The sequence below is a fragment of the Ascidia mentula genome, chromosome 2 (genome assembly GCF_947561715.1).
Source record: "Ascidia mentula chromosome 2, kaAscMent1.1, whole genome shotgun sequence".
In the NCBI taxonomy this organism is placed as follows: Eukaryota; Metazoa; Chordata; class Ascidiacea; order Phlebobranchia; family Ascidiidae; genus Ascidia; species Ascidia mentula.
Window position 1 is genome coordinate 7,833,057 of NC_138567.1, and position 16,533 is coordinate 7,849,589.

Below are 16,533 nucleotides of genomic sequence, written 5' to 3' on the forward strand. Positions count from 1 at the left end.
TCAGACTACTTATTCAATTTATGGAGCAGCCACAAGCAGAGTCTTCAAAGAAAGAAATTAAAATATTTCAAAAAAAAAAAATATATTTCTTTTAAAAAAATGCTTTATTTATCTTTTGATTTCCCGACTCGATCGTGGTTTATTGTGTGGCCATTCCATTTGGTTTCTTTATCTTTATTGTTCGTCCACGTAGCAGTTCAAAGCGCTAAATACAAACGATTTTATTTTATTTCCAAAGCCAGTAAACATCGCATCTCTGTTGTATTCCTAGATTGCTAAAGATTGCTTACATGACATGCCCTTGTTCAATAGAATAGTACAAGTATAGGTATCAGAGTAGAAAGGTTAACAGTGTTTGACAGTTTTTGAAATTAACAGAGTTTTTTACGTCACAAACCTTTAAAAGTCAACATTAGATTTTGTCCTGTAACTATTTTCAATGTTCCTCATAAAATGCATCCTTTGGCTACAGACGATGTGTAATAATGTCCTTCAGATGATCGAATACAATACATTGTGTACAGATCTGTTAATAACGAAACTGTATGCTTCTACTACCAAAACAATACACAAATAATATAAATGTACATAGCCGAAGCACTATAGGCACTCGCTAAGACCGGTGTCCACTAACTCAGCAGTGTCACAACACACAATAAATTGCTGTCGTGGAATTTACCACCCACGATTAGCAGTAAAAATGAAATCTTTTACTTAAATTTCGTCGAACTCTTAAAACTTCAAGCCCTTTCATCGAGTTTATACTATGGGAGGAACAGGCTATAACATTCGTGAAACCAACGTGAAACGAGAGTTTAACTGTTTTGAGCCAGCTCTGTATAGCTAGTGTGGGCTTGAATTACTAGCTCTGCTTTGAATTTGTCGGCAACTTTTCAAACATGTAGTGTTTTGACTGGCGTTTGGAGGTAGGTTGTAGCAATCAAAGCACCACAAAATTATGCGACTTCATGCAGGAAAAAGATATGGTTGGGCACATTTCAAAAAAAAATTTGCAAAATTGTGGAAAAAGTAGGAGTGAGTTGACTGGTGTTGGCTCAAAATTTAAACCAACACTTGTTCCGGATGGGGTGGTTGACGCACATACGATTTCTATCTTACGATGTCGTAAATCTATTTTAAAGAAAATTGAAGGCAATTGTTTCCTAAATTAATCGGTAATTTGCGGTTTATGGCTTTTTCTAGCCTTGACCGTACGTTACTCTGTCCGCCCAAAGTGATACAATGTGGAGTTGTCGAATTTGTCATTTAAATTGCGTCGATTTGTTATGAAATGTTCCCAAATTAAGAGTTTGCCGACTTGGTACGTATGTTTGTGATGTGTTTTCTTATTCGGAACGCGCTCATCAACGTATTTAACATTTGACAAAAACGTTTGTGGGCATCGATTCTCCTTAGTGCTGGCGAATAAAGTCAATCACTTCATTTCCTCGTGTATCGCGTAAACAGTAACTGAAAATTGCTCTGTGCTGTCGACTGATCAGGCCCCGGGCGTTCGTTCATCGGTCATTTCAACTTTGCACAAGAGTCTGAATATATTTATTTAAATTTGCGCTTTTGCTGAGCACATAAAACGCCACGACGCCCGGTGTTTGTCAGGTAGAAAGAGAAAACGTACTGTTGACTTTGTATGCTTGAAACCCTATACTTTCTTATAGTAGTTGATTTCACGCCTGGGCAGTAAAACTTTATAGGTGCAGCGCTATTTATACGGTTCATAGAGGTGAAACGGCGGCCGTAAAGGTGAATAAGAGTCCTGTTATGCACAATTGCATATTGGCATGCGGGTTACTCTTTGTGGCAGGTATATGCAGCTTAGTTAATGTGGATTGCATTTGCTTTTGGTTGTGCATTTGCTCTTGGCAGGTTAGTAAAAACGAGAGGCTTATACATTAAATTGCCAGGCCTTGGAGGAAAAATCCCCAAAATCAATTCACTGATGACTTCAACTGGCCCTTTATCGAGCGAAATAAATTAAATTCTTGTCATCGATTGGCAACGCAATTTGAGGGCAAGCGGCGCTTTATTAAAGTTGGGTAACAACCAGTCTTACGCGGTGCTGCCAGAAGTGGCCTTTACGTACATCACGCTTTGCACGATAGATTTGTGTCCATGCAGCGCAATTTGTGTGTTTGTGCGTGACGAGGCTCTGGGTGCGCACGTCGCAGCTGTGTTGGAGGCGCCAGTCTCCAACCTGGAACGTACCAGCAAAACTTACAGGCAAACCAGCACCGACATTGTTCGCCAGTCGAGTGCGGAGCTGTGTTGCCAGACGAGGGGTTACGTGTTTTGTTGGCTGGAAATTGTTGCAATGTAAACAAACTATGTTATGAGTGACTGGTGTTCTGCCTGTACTAACGAGTAGGCGCGCAACGCAATACTCTGTACGATGACTGAGTTTTGTCACTCTGCAATTAGGCTACAGTTTACAATCGCAGCGTAGGTGTCAGAAGTTAGGTCGGTAGTACAGGAACTGCGTAATATGCACGAGGAGGCAATGTGACTGGTAGAGGTCAGACCTTACGCAACTGCTGTCTTGAGTCTTCGTGGTCTACATGCATTTCCTACTTGTGCATCAATGGATTTTGCCAGCAGTTACTTACGACAGAATTTGTTCGCAAACAACTGTGAAAGTGCTTTGCTGAAGGAAGTGTGTGAGTCTGTAATTGGAAAAAGCTTTGAATTCCTTTAACTCTAACATATTTTGCAGGCCTTTTTTCTCTGATTACCAAAGTTGTGTGATTCTGTTTGTACTTCGAGGAATAGCAATATGTGTTGCACTTAAACTGGTGTGTAATTAAGTTAATCGGTACAAACGCTGCTGCGTTCAAGTTTCCAAAATAGAGTTCAAACTCCAATCAAAGTGCTACGCACAGGAAGTTGTGTTCAGGCAAGCCATGATGTATTCAACGCCGTTATGACTACCTGACAGCGAAAATCAGACTACTATGGCGCTGGGTCGCAGAAAAATGTAAGTATCTTTACCAAGAAATTGTATGTCGTTGGTAACATTAAAAGTTGTTCAAAATGTGGCTCCTGGTTTTAGACGAATGCGACGGAGGGTCAACCCTGCGATGCACCCCTCAGACTGGCAAATATTTAAAGTGTACATTATCTTGGTCTCAAGCTCGCTGCTCGGATGCTTTGCGTTGATAAGCTACGTCGTCCGCTCACAGTAAGTAGTCAATAATCCCTTACAATTTAAATTAGTTCCTCTTTAATCGTTGAAGGGAATTAAACGTACATGCAAGAGACTACAATAGGATAAAGGGCAAGTTTTACTACAGAGTAAAATAAGCTGCAATGACATCAAATACCACACGGGCTATTTTGTGAACGTTAATTAACATGTACATATAGTTGCGTTTTGTCAGTACACACGTTAAGGGTAAAATTCAACTTCGCAAGCCTATACAGTGGAATCGCGCTTTATGTCTGAGGTCGCGCCAAACCAGAGGCTTCAGGCGGCGAGTATCAATTGTGTTTTTGTAAGAATCAGGAAACAGGTGTCTGATTACCGAAACCTCCAGCCAGGCGGCTTCTGTCATTAATAAAATACTTTGTTGTAAGAATAATGGAAGGGATGGTTGCTTTGTGGCGAAAAATCGCTGGGTATTGAAGAAAACTGTCATATGCCATTGAATTGCCCTCAAACAAACGAGCCCAATTCACTAGAGAATTATGCACCAAAACTGTGTTGTAACTTACCTGAAATGGCATGCTGTTTCATATTCGGCGCGTTTTTTGGAAGATATCGTTTAGCTTAGTGGAAAATTGGTAGTTGACACGTTTAAGCAACCTTTGGTTTAAAAACCTTTGCACAAAAACGTTCACCAACAAGTTATTGTAGAGTCTATGGACTCGCAAAGTCTTTGTGGTAACCTTATGAACTGGTTGGTGACAATCCGTCGTCCAGGGCCACGTGGGTTTGGGAGAAAACCGTTTCAAACGCCAACAACTGAATGAGCTTGTTGGAAGTTCAATAGGAAATCCTGTTGATGGGGAACTGCCGAAAGACTGGAAACAGTTAAGGGAAAACTGAATGGAGAGTTTTTCTTGTACGACAAATTCTAGGGAATCTTTGCCCGCAGTCAGCGAATAACCAAACGCATTCGTTCGTAACTCGGGTCTGTCCCACAGTCAACCGTGATATTATCGAACACTACGGCACCGCTTACGACAAGCCGAGCTTAACTTTCTGAGAAAAGAGAGCAGTTTGTAGGATATCCTGTTACTCGCCGTCGAACAACCGTTTTCGATTAATGATCCGTCGCCTATTGACAGCAATATCAACCTGCCCTGCTGGTGCTGGATGGCTCACGTTCGGCTTTCAGTCCAGAACGCCCGTTTCCATTGTGTTGAAAGTAGGCGCAAACGCAGCGCACCCTATGGTGGTTTAGATTTTTCTCGTCGTATTTGACTGTACACCCGAAGGCTGAGTTTAATGAAAGTGGCATCAAACTTCGTCGCCTTGTGTTAAAATGTAAACATATCTACCGAGAGGTCATTTCTTGCATCTTCAAATTGTCTGGATTTATACGGATCTCATTGCGTTGTTTCACGCAAATCCAGCACAGACGGCCAAATCGTTTCATATCAAACAGCATGTATGGCCTGGAAACGCCGCGCTTCAATCAACACGAACAAAATTTATATTCTCTCAAATCCCACGTTTTTTATTTTTCGTGCCGGCAGCTAAGTGAGGTCCTCACGCGTCGTTGTTTCGCTGTGCCCGATTTCACCACAAAGGAGAAAACGGGTAGAGGGCCTTAGTTGCCCTTTACACAAACGATGGTTTCTACTACGGGGTTCCAACAGTTTCTTTGAACACACTTGTTTACGCCGTTAGGAAGGAACCAGTATTTTAATGGGCATTCACGACTGTTGTTGTATTCAATTAACCACAACCATTTAACAGCGACAATACAATGCTTAAAGCTGCGATAACAACGTTTACGGAACAACACTGGAATTGATTTAGGTGGTATGTAGCGGTACACACAACAGTGTTGTATGATGAATGCTGATCGTGCGTAGCGGAAGGATATTGTATTGTTGAAAGGACAAAAAAGTTAAAATATATCCCAAAAATTGCTTGCGTTCAGTCGCGTATCTCACGTTACCTTTCCGCATACGTCACTAAGTTCGAAGAAAAACGTCACCGATCCGTCGAAGGTGATACTCGCGTATGCATTTTTTATGTGCGGATTTCCCCACGCTTTCGTTTCGTCAAACTGCTGGCAGGGATTAGAAAACAGAACCATCGCCCAATTCCAACTGTCATTTTGCGCTGTCTATCGATCCACGAGGCGGCCTTCCTTTGACAAAGATTTTCATTTAGTCTTAGGGGACCATTTGCTTGTTTTGTTAAATGGTGGCGTATTTTTGATGTTGAATAAAAAACAGACCTATTTGATCCATAACATTTCCTTATTCTTGCAGTCATTGCTGGCTGCTGTATCACGTGTTAATATAACCGAATATTTTCGACCTAGGCATTTGTGCCAGTCAATTAAAATCCTGTTAAATGGCACCGTTTCTGGGTCTGTTGTGTTTTTCACAACATGTATAATTATACCAGCACAGACCTACAAGCTTCATCCAGCTTGTTCAGTAGGTAGCATTTTGTTGACTCTAGCTACAGGATGTTGACCGTTAGTGTTGTGGTAGTTCGGGGGGCGCACTGGCTAATGAACTAAGTGACGGTGTCTACCTAACTTGATGGTGTTTCTGCCTCTAAATGAACCGCCCATTCGCTCCGCATCTGCCCATTTTCCCTGAATTAATGATGAGAAACATCAAAACAGTTTGTAACTGGGTAGCATCTATTTTAGGTAGAACCCTACGCCAAGGGTAAAATAACATGAATCGTCGGCAAGGGTATAATATGTACGTTGTCGATCAATATAATGCTATTAAAAAACTATCTGTCAATCAAATTTAGTTATAGATCCACGTTGCTGGCATGAAGCCGTAACCTTTCTTTTCGGCAAGTCGCGGATTTACGGTGGTATGCGAGAACCGCACATGCTGTCACACCCATACGTGCGCATTAACACCCAATACAATGAATGCTAGCATTAGTCTGAAATCAAGTCAGTCTCGTTCTATACGTTATAGGTCTGTGGTTTCCTTTGCAGGAGATTGGTGAACTCGTGGGTTTAGTTCTTCAAGCTGTGTCCCAACCATCACCACGCAGTGAAAATCAATTTCTATCGATTTGTGCTCGTTGCACACATTTTCCTGACCTCACGACGCCTTTGTCGGCTCGCACGATCGTTAGATTTCGCGTTTCGGTCTGAGGCAGAATTTTTAGCTAATGTATTTGAACTTTTTACGTTCCGGTTGCGTTCTTTCTTCGCCGCCTAACATAACAACCGATATTGTAAATTTCGACAAAACACGCCCGAACAGAAACTTCGACGATTGTTTTGGTAAACTTACCCGGGAGTTAAAGAATTGCAAAGAACAAAGTTATGCTGTTCAAAAGTAGCCAGATAGCAAAGTTTCGGTTCACCGAAACACAAAATAAGTATAGTTTCGTGCGCTTGGACATTGTGCTTCATGTTGCTCTACACGGATGGTAAACGTATGATTTCTTCTCCAGCAACTTGGCGGAAGTACGAGCTCGACAGCTGGCCGACATCAACGCCACCGATATATCTTACATCACCGAACCTCAGCTGGTATTTCGCAACTCCTGTATTTCTGATTCGTGCCCTGGAGGAGGAAGTAAGTTGATTAATCCTTCTTATACCTCCGTAGGTCGATATTACAGATGCTTCCGAACTAGTTTGAGCCACTGCAAACTTAATTACTGGATATGGAATTGTGAATGCGTCAATCGCTGAACTTAAACAACGGACTCTGTGAGCTGAATATAGAGGGATGGCCAGTGTTTTGACCTATAAGGTCATCAGTGGCCATCAGTATGCAGCTCAGAAAAGTCAAACCATTGGATCAATGTTTATTTGAACAACAAAACTTATGCACAAAATATTTAACTCAAACAGTGACAAGCACAACGTCGGACCACTACGCTTAAATCAACAGTCTTAGCTGCCTGGTGACACATTCCATAACGCAATACGTTTGTCTGTTTTAGATGTGTCTTGGAATCTTGTCATTTTCGTGAAATCCTCTTCAGCCAACGGTCGCCACAGAGAAATCCTTCGCCGCACGTGGGCGCGCTGGGGCTACGTCGATGGCGGCCGGTTTACCACTGTGTTCGTGGTGGGTCACAGCGACGATACTCGCGTTAACGAACTTCTCTCGGAAGAAAAGGACCGCTACGTCGATATTTTGCATTACGACGGCCCCGACGACTACAAGTAAATACTCTTCAAAAACAATTTATGACTTACTACATTTAATAGGACTACGTATTAGAGTATTGTTTGTTGGAATCTTAATGCACAAAGCTCCATATAAGAACCGAAATGTGGTTTTCTCAGACGCTTGTTTAATGTTCGTTTCTAAAAGGCTGGCACATCAAAGCTTACTGAAGTTAATTTGCTTATTTGTGTTTACACACTTTCCAGACCATAGAGGGTTTTATGACAAGGTGAAAAACCTTTTTCGGCAAACACGTTATATAGCCCATTGCTTTTGAGGGTGCGTATCTCTTTGGCTCCTTAGCCGACCTTCCCATCTTTCTTTGTCGTTATTTGATACAGTGCATATTTAATTTATGCGCACGTCCTAAAGCAAGAACACAAAAGGTTATGAAGTCTGTGGTCCGTACGCAGCTGTTACAGCACCAAGTTCCCTCCCTTGTTATAGTTCTTATTTCTGAAATATAAACTTCTTTTTTAAACGCAGAAATATAGCCTTCAAGACGTTGATCGGCATGCGTTGGGCGACAGAAAACTTGCCCAGTACTTACTTCTACTCGTCAGCGGATGACGATTTCCTAATCGATCTTGCCAAGATGCAAGAGACGATAGACGATCATTTGGTTTGGATGGTTACAAACCGAACAAACATTTTCCCGATTATTTGCATGTTCGATGGACGCGACGACGCAAAACCTTTCCGCGATAAGATCAGCAAGTGGTACATTTCTATGGAGGAGTACAGGCACCCAAAGTACCCCAAGTTCTGCATGGGCGGCATGTACGTTACCTCCATGCCTATGGTTCGCGGCCTGTGGAACATATCGCAGTACCATCGTCCGATGCGAGTCGACGATGTCTGGATCACGGGCATTTTGCGCGAAAAACTTGGCGTTCCAGCTTGTCACGTTGCTCTGCTTGAAAAACGCGTCGCCCATCATTACGTGGGCTTTCAGGCTAGAGACGATCCACTGACTCTCGGCGGTATGATGAAAGAGGAATGGAATAAACTATTTACCGGATCCGAAAACAAGACTGTTTGCGCTTGCTGACGATTGTGAAATTTTTCATACTGCCTCAAGACTGCGACCAACATTATCAACATTTCCGCAGTTTTCGCATCCCTTGCTTTGCGAGATTTTCTAAGTTATATTTTTTGTTTTGTTGAACGTATTGCAGAACAACTTTCATACGCTCTGACTTTCTATTAGGATAATATTTTTTTATTTTTCTTTGCGATTACCGCGGCATGCGACGCTCAACAGGACCTTCCGCATGTACGTCGACAACTGTCCTAAAGTTAAAATGTTTTTTAACTTACAATGGTCGACTCAAACCCCTAGTTGAGAAATTGCAGCAATAATGTTTCAAAGAAAAGTATGTCTGTGAATCCTTTTCTGCCTTCCAGATATGTTTACCTTACGTTCTCGTCAATTATATTGTTTGCTGATACAAGTAATGTTTTTTTGCGCCGAAATTCACTGTTGCCAATGAACTTTGCTTGTGTATGTCCTACCTTTATATCACTTCGTCACCGACAAGTGTAGCGTGAAAAACAACGCCAAGGTTCTCGACCACACCGGTGCGCAATAACGAAACAAATTGAAAAAATATAAACGTCATCACAGAAAAGAGTTTGTGCTTACCAACGAATTCATGCCACTTGCCGCGTTCGCTTTCAATACTTTATAGTTCTCCGTTGTTCTGTTGTTAAATCACTCACTAAATACATGTCGAATGTCGTTGGGTGCAATAACTTTCGTGTTGACAAAAATAAACTATTTCAGCTTCAGACGGTGCCAATGTTCAAATACAACAGACGCACAAACCAGTTTACCATCGATTTCAACAAGCTTTGGGCACATTTGAATGAACCGAGTTTACGCGTATTCATTGCTTTTCCTGAAACGAAAGAAAGTACTCATTGAAAGAAATGATTTATTTAACAAAGAAAAACTTAGAAAACACAAAAATCGTATTTGGGTCTTCTTTTTCATTTGTCCAGAACTTTGGCAACGTAATGTACTTCTACGATGACGTACTTATTCGGAATTTGTACAGAAATTAGAACGCCCGCGTGAAGAAAAAGGCGTGTCCAACGAACCCCAGAGTAAATATTAAATATTTGTCAGTTAGGCACTTACGCATACACATCATGCAAAATGCTCATATTCATCAAAGATAAGTTTATTTCAAATTAACAATGCGGGATAGCACCATCGTTTTTGCAGCGGGTTCGTGGCACGCTTCTACCCGCTTTCCGCAATTATAGGAAAAAGCGATACGCATTACAGCCCAAGCTAGTTCGGAAGCGGTTTCGGCGAACTAGCTTAATAGGGGTGGGTTCGGAAGCTAGTTGAGCGAACTAGCTTCTTTTTGCATGTCAGCTAATGGAAAATGATGGCGGAAAATTTAAGTTTGGTTAGATTTCAATCACGAATTTTAATATAGTTGGATATTTAATGAGGTTCAATGCTTTTTTTCCAAATTTTGAATCAAAAAACAAATTTAAATGTAAGTAAAAATGGGCTGTGACTTGGACATTTTGAATCAATCACCTGAAGACAATTGACTGCAAAAGAATGCTGATGCTGTGATAAGAGGAAAATTTTTATGTGTGTGTTGTTGCATTTTTTGTGTTTCATAACTTCTCTAGCACACATGCAAAACAATTCAAAACAAATAAAGAACAATGTGTTTTCTTACCGGCAGTTTATAACAATTTGTTGTAACTGATGCGCCTCCTGCAGTGTTTGGTGTTTTTGCCTCTAGCACGCGATTTGACAAGCGGTGGCAACGTGTCCTTTTTTGTGCCCCTGAAGGTTTAGGTGTAGTTCACTTTGAAATTGCGTTATACCTGATAAAGTCTCGCCGCATGGCAGACGAAACGTCGAAGAAATACAGCACGTATATTTTATGCCAGAAGAGCAGTACATTTTTAAACTCAATTACAGTTTTTTTTTAAATCATGCTTTTAATTAACTATTAACTATGTCCAAAAAACAGCAAAAAGGAGTAGATAAAAAGTATTAAACAAATCTCTTGGTGATAAATTGTATGCAGTAAAGCACCACAACCAGCGTTTAGTTACATATTGCACAGACATGGACTGCGCATAATGACTTTTAGTCATTGAATAAGTTGGGTCTGATTCACGCATAAATTACGTTTTGTTTTCTCACAAACAAGTATATTTTGTTTATTTTGAAATTAAGAAATGACCTGATGTAAAACATAGGTAAATGTTTAACTACAGATCTGGAAAAGTACAGTCGTACCAATCAAATAATCCCCTTTGCCTACGAAAAGGTCGCCCAAATCTTCGACTTAGTCTTAGAGAATGCTATATGCACCAGGATGTAGCAAAAGAAAAAAACCTTTCTCAACCGGCATCGTTTTTATTGATTATGAACTACAACAGTCATTTCACTACAAACTCCATTTTGCGCATTTCGCAAGACAATCAGAGCATGTAAAACTAGGAAGAAGTAACAGACCATAACGAAGCTGTTAGTTCTTCCTAGTTCAACGGCGCAAGCTCGCTCGCAAACCATTTCATGTGAACAGGACTGTGATCAACCATCAACCATGAGGTCACGTTGCCAGTGTGTTTACGGAGCATTCCTCAGAGTGATGAGATTTTAATGTTCGCGGTAGCCTTAGCTATTTTTATTTGAAACGGCTGGAGTTGCCCACACGACTGTGAATCTCTAGACTTTACGTGGGGCTACGTCATCCGCCACCAGCGCAGCACCTGAAACCTAAGTCTGGGCAATGTCACGCCATGGTTCCCCCACAACGATTGTGGTTGCATGCTCAACTGAACTAACAGTGAAAGAAGACTACTGCAATAAAACAAAGCTTACGCACAAATAATTAAGATGAATAGCTTTATTGTGTTAGTTTACAGCACTGATGATGAGCACAGAAGTATTCGAAACGTTTTGGAATAATGATCAGCATATTAGCTTTGGCTTTTCTATTTCGTTGCGTTTGAAGGCGTCCAGGAGTATCACATATCGCTGATTCAACTTCATTCAGTTGCACTTAAATGAAAAAATAGAGCAAAGGTAAAAGGTGTCACCTTTGGTAGCGTCGAGTAGTTCCAAATAATAAAAATGTATATAAATTACTACTGATGCTGCCAGACATGCTTTCTTGCAGCAATACGGCTCTTCTGGCAATAATTTTAGCATCCTCAATAATATACTAATGAAGGCTGCTGCATGGTGGCCGAAACGTCAAAATAAAAATGTCAATATCTCTGAAGGCATTCCTGTACAAACCTATACCAATAAAAGAAAGCTATACAGAATTAGATATGACAAGTTAATTTTTTTAGAACGAAGGTTATAGAAAATTACTAGAATTACAGAACCGAATGTTGAGAGTACAAGTTAACTGCAAACAGATTGACAAAAATGTCTTAGGTTGGCTAACGGGGCCATAAGTTCACCACATGCTTGGCATCGTGCGCTTGTGTTTTGTAAGTAACAAGCAATGTTTTTGATATTCGTGTTTGTGAAATGTACAGCATAGCATATGTCAAACCAGGACATTGGAAAACAGCAACAGAGTTTCGTTTTCATCGCCATGCGTTTTATTCTCATTTTCTCCTATGTTTGTATAGTTCCTTTTTGAAGCAAGGGAAACCGGTAATAACCACAATTTGCAAAATGTTCTAATTTCAGATGGGCAGTATCATTTGTGTCAGTTATCGTAAGGTAAAACAACAAAAAATAAACATGCGACGATCCGTGGGATTTTACTTTACAATTGGTTGCGGGTGCTTGCTGCTGTATCTTTCTGTTCAACTTCTCTTCATGAAAGAGGCGAGAAGGTGGGAAACGGTTGCTTTTGTGTTTAAATAAATTTTTCGCCGCTTGTCCCAATATACTGACATGAACTAGAAACGGGGAAAGAAAGCACATACAAGTCATTTCTTGCTGTAACAGTATGCGAACCGATTAATTCCGAGCATATTGTTTTAAATCAGACTATTGTTTTAAATACGGTTGATCAGATCTGAGAAGAGCGAACGAAACCGAACAGAAACATCCCCAAACCGGTCTGATGCCAACATCAAGCCCAGGACCTCAACGCCAACAAACTACATTTATTTGAAAGAACCGCTGCTTTACAAACATTCGCCTGGAAGTGGAAAATGCATCGCCAAACACGGTGAGAAGGGAAACTAGCGGCGTGCAAAGCAATATACTTTATTTTCGCAGTGAATTACGTTTTTACAAACACTATAGAGCTTGTGGTTCCTGCTGGGTCAAATTATTGTGTGTGACATTTTATGACTATGTTTGTCAATAGAATGCAATCACACGAGAATTTGTTTAGTTTCTTTTACTATAGTTCTATTATCAGCATTTGATGTTGTCATTCAAAGTATCTAAAAGATCGTATCAATATTGCTTTTATGGCACACATACTGATGTACAAACGCAGCGAAAGAGTGCTAGAACTTGATCTACGTTCGTTAATTAACAGCAAAATGTACTGGCACTATATGTAAATAAACCCAACGCAGCGAGTGCGTCTCGTTTTTTTGTATTGTTCTCAGGTATGGGCAAAAATATAGGTTTGAGAACCGGCGTAGTATTCACAACGATAACCAAAGTTGAATCGTTTTCCCCTGACTAACAACATTTTCCCGATTATTTGCATGTTCGATGGACGCGACGACACGGTGAGAAGGGAAACTAGCGGCGTGCAAAGCAATATACTTTATTTTCGCAGTGAATTACGTTTTTACAAACACTATAGAGCTTGTGGTTCCTGCTGGGTCAAATTATTGTGTGTGACATTTTATGACTATGTTTGTCAATAGAATGCAATCACACGAGAATTTGTTTAGTTTCTTTTACTATAGTTCTATTATCAGCATTTGATGTTGTCATTCAAAGTATCTAAAAGATCGTATCAATATTGCTTTTATGGCACACATACTGATGTACAAACGCAGCGAAAGAGTGCTAGAACTTGATCTACGTTCGTTAATTAACAGCAAAATGTACTGGCACTATATGTAAATAAACCCAACGCAGCGAGTGCGTCTCGTTTTTTTGTATTGTTCTCAGGTATGGGCAAAAATATAGGTTTGAGAACCGGCGTAGTATTCACAACGATAACCAAAGTTGAATCGTTTTCCCCTGACTAACAAACCTCTGTTCTGTCCGGAAAAGTGACTGATCAAGCTTGGCTGCAGCAATGCTAACAAAAATCTTTATTAACTTGAACAGAAGTGAGGTGGAGAATGGCAATCTTTGTTAAATCTTCCGCCAACAACTTTCTTCGAAGAGAATTGTTTCGCCGCACGTGGGCGTTCTTCAGCTACGTGGATGGGCTCGCGATTCAGACCATTTTCATCTTAGGAAATTCAAACGTCAGCAATTCTACACTTATTGACGAGGAATTCAAAAGATATGGAGACTTACTACAATATGCGGGGCCTGACGACTACAGGTACCCAACATACATGTCACCTAGAAAACTTTTGCTATCACTTACATTGGCCTTATTCCAAATTTGCCTCATTTTATTATTATTTGCGTTTGAAACTGTGCCTCTTCCAACAGAAACGTCGCTCTCAAGTCGTTAGCCGGAATGAATTGGGCAGCGAACAACCTTCCGCCAGACACATTTTACTCAAGCATGGACGACGATGTGTTGGTGGACCTGGCAGCACTGGTGAAGGCTCTGAAGACATTCAACGATACGATGCTCACAAACGATTGGCCTGAATACCCGATAGTTTGCATGTACCAAGGAGCATTAGAAATTCACCTTTCGCCGGAACGCCGGAACAAGAGCAAGTACTACGTTCCTAAGTCTGAGTACATTTGGACGAAATGGCCCTATTTCTGTCTTGGTGGCATGTACACCTTGTCGGGCAGAGTAATGAGGAAACTCCGGGAAATATCAAAGCAGTGTAAACTTGTGCGTATGGACGATGTTTGGATAACTGGGATTCTGCGAGAAAAGCTAGGAATGCCTTTAGAAATGGTCGTGCAACCCAATTTCACCGTTGCGACGCATTGGGAAGGCTTTTCACAGCAAGAATCAAAAAATATTCGTGATTTTATGTCGGTAGAATGGAAAAAACTGAAAGAGAATTTTACCTCCAGCTCCCTTTGCCCATGATAAAATTTGTGCATGATCGAAACCACATTCCCTCATTTCTTCCGTATTGATGATAGTAATGTGACGGGAGCCTGGTTTTAACACATAAAATCACTTATTTTTGACTTGGTTACACTTTATTAAATAGAATAAGATGAGGTTTAAATAATCTTCCAAACTAAAGTATTCAAACACGTGGCACTAATCTTTCAAACTAAGTTTCCGACGAATGGCACAAAGAAAACCACTTCTACAGTATTATATGGTTATATGGAAAGAACTAACATTGTTTTGGAATTGAATTGCGTACGGTGTTAGCGATGCGGTGTTTCGGCGCTTTCTTTTAAACCACACCGGGATTTGAACCCAGGATATCCTGGCCACGAATCCCGATCAGATTTTCCTCTTATATGGGTCGGATGCTTGACCAATGCGATAAATAACATTAATAAAACTCTAGCGCCCTGGTGTGACTGACAGAACATTATTTTTTTGACACTTGATGTCGCAATTACACCTCAGATTTGCGGAATCATCAGCCTTATCAGTCGAAATGGAAAGCAGGGTAGATTGCATTCGAACACTGTGTGGCTTGGGTTTAAAACATGGTATTGTTTAAAAGCAAATTGGTTCTTGGTGTCTTCAGTTGTTTGCACTTACCTTTGAGTTTTTGCAAACCATATATTTTTGGAAAACCGTAGGATTTAATGTAAACCTTTGTTTATTTACAGTGCAAACGTTGGTAAAAGAACCATTATTTGCAATAACAAATCGCAAATTTGTAAATCGGGAAGTACTGCGTGTTTTCTTTTGAAGGTGCGTATCTTTTTCGCTCCTTAGCCGATCTCCCATCTTTCTTTGTCGTTATTTGATACAGTGCGCATTTAATTTATGCGCACGTCCTAAAGCTAGAACACAAAAGGTTATGAAGTCTGTGGTCCGTACGCAGCTGTTACAGCACCAAGTTCCCTCCCTTCTTATAATTCTTATTTCTAAAATATAAACTTCTTTTTTAAACGCAGAAATATTGCCTTCAAGACGTTGATCGGCATGCGTTGGGCGACAGAAAACTTGCCCAGTACTTACTTCTACTCGTCAGCGGATGACGATTTTCTAATCGATCTTGCCAAGATGCAAGAGACGATAGACGATCATTTGGTTTGGATGGTTACAAACCGAACAAACATTTTCCCGATTATTTGCATGTTCGATGGACGCGACGACGCAAAACCTTTCCGCGATAAGATCAGCAAGTGGTACATTTCTATGGAGGAGTACAGGCACCCAAAGTACCCCAAGTTCTGCATGGGCGGCATGTACGTTACCTCCATGCCTATGGTTCGTGGCCTGTGGAACATATCGCAGTACCATCGTCCGATGCGAGTCGACGATGTATGGATCACGGGCATTTTGCGCGAAAAATTTGGCGTTCCAGCATACCACGTTGCTCTGCTTGAAAAACGCGTCGCCCATCATTACGTGGGCTTTCAGGCTAGAGACGATCCGCTGACTCTCGGCGGTATGATGAAAGAGGAATGGAATAAACTATTTACCGGATCTGAAAATAAGACTGTTTGCGCTTGCTGACGATTGTGAAAATTTACCACCCTCATTCTGGCAGAATTCTGGCAGAATAATTTTGCAAATTTGCCACATTTTGCAAGGTACAACAGGCATTTACTCAAAAATTGGTTTCTTTTGGATTAGAATCAAATTACAGAGATGAGCAAGCAGTTCAAACCTCAAAAAACATTTAAACAAAATTTTTCGCAGCTGTATCAATCAAAAAAATCGCGAATTAAAAAAATCGCCTGGTTTTGCGATTCAGCATAATGGCGGCATGCAAAAAACTTCCCTAATACATAGATTTCTGCTCGGCGTTCTTGCAATAGGTGCCAATATTGACCAATATCACGAGAACGGAAATTTAATGCTCTACCACATGCAATTAACAAATTTGAAATTAAGGTGCCGGATGACCTTCAAATCGCCCATCGAAGACGACCCGCTTTTTGCGAATCAGCAGCATAATGGCGTAATGTCGGCATGC

At 40.8% G+C, this 16,533-nt stretch overlaps 3 protein-coding genes across 3 annotated transcripts; all 3 read left to right on the plus strand.

The window, feature by feature from the left end:
* Positions 1 to 2,707: 2,707 nt before the first annotated feature.
* LOC145889022 (beta-1,4-mannosylglycolipid beta-1,3-N-acetylglucosaminyltransferase brn-like) lies at positions 2,708 to 9,135 on the plus strand. Its single transcript, XM_082979895.1, has 5 exons — positions 2,708 to 2,989; positions 3,065 to 3,193; positions 6,626 to 6,750; positions 7,124 to 7,349; positions 7,840 to 9,135. Exons 1-5 carry the CDS (start codon positions 2,967 to 2,969, stop codon positions 8,402 to 8,404), a joined length of 1,068 nt encoding a protein of 355 aa, XP_082836021.1. The 5' UTR covers positions 2,708 to 2,966; the 3' UTR covers positions 8,405 to 9,135.
* Positions 9,136 to 12,049: 2,914 nt separating this feature from the next.
* On the plus strand, positions 12,050 to 14,925 carry LOC145889286 (beta-1,3-galactosyltransferase 5-like). The gene is made up of 4 exons (XM_082980220.1): positions 12,050 to 12,192; positions 12,376 to 12,533; positions 13,604 to 13,826; positions 13,940 to 14,925. The coding sequence occupies exons 1-4, from the start codon at positions 12,098 to 12,100 to the stop codon at positions 14,502 to 14,504; spliced, it is 1,041 nt and encodes a 346-aa protein (XP_082836346.1). The 5' UTR covers positions 12,050 to 12,097; the 3' UTR covers positions 14,505 to 14,925.
* LOC145890005 (beta-1,4-mannosylglycolipid beta-1,3-N-acetylglucosaminyltransferase brn-like) lies at positions 14,638 to 16,070 on the plus strand. The gene is made up of 2 exons (XM_082981052.1): positions 14,638 to 14,642; positions 15,506 to 16,070. Exons 1-2 carry the CDS (start codon positions 14,638 to 14,640, stop codon positions 16,068 to 16,070), a joined length of 570 nt encoding a protein of 189 aa, XP_082837178.1.
* Positions 16,071 to 16,533: the final 463 nt, after the last annotated feature.

What these genes read in the sequence shown, in the direction of transcription:
- LOC145889022 (XM_082979895.1), top strand. Translation starts at nt 2,967, where the DNA reads ATGGCGCTGGGTCGCAGAAAAAT. An exon ending in TTCGTGCCCTGGAGGAGGAA is followed by an intron (nt 6,751 to 7,123) that starts GTAAGTTGATTA and finishes TGTCTGTTTTAG; the next exon opens with ATGTGTCTTGGAATCTTGTC. An exon ending in GACGGCCCCGACGACTACAA is followed by an intron (nt 7,350 to 7,839) that starts GTAAATACTCTT and finishes TTTTAAACGCAG; the next exon opens with AAATATAGCCTTCAAGACGT.
- LOC145889286 (XM_082980220.1), top strand. Translation starts at nt 12,098, where the DNA reads ATGCGACGATCCGTGGGATTTTACTTTACAATTGGTTGCGGGTGCTTG. An exon ending in TTCATGAAAGAGGCGAGAAG is followed by an intron (nt 12,193 to 12,375) that starts GTGGGAAACGGT and finishes ACGGTTGATCAG; the next exon opens with ATCTGAGAAGAGCGAACGAA. An exon ending in GCGGGGCCTGACGACTACAG is followed by an intron (nt 13,827 to 13,939) that starts GTACCCAACATA and finishes CTCTTCCAACAG; the next exon opens with AAACGTCGCTCTCAAGTCGT.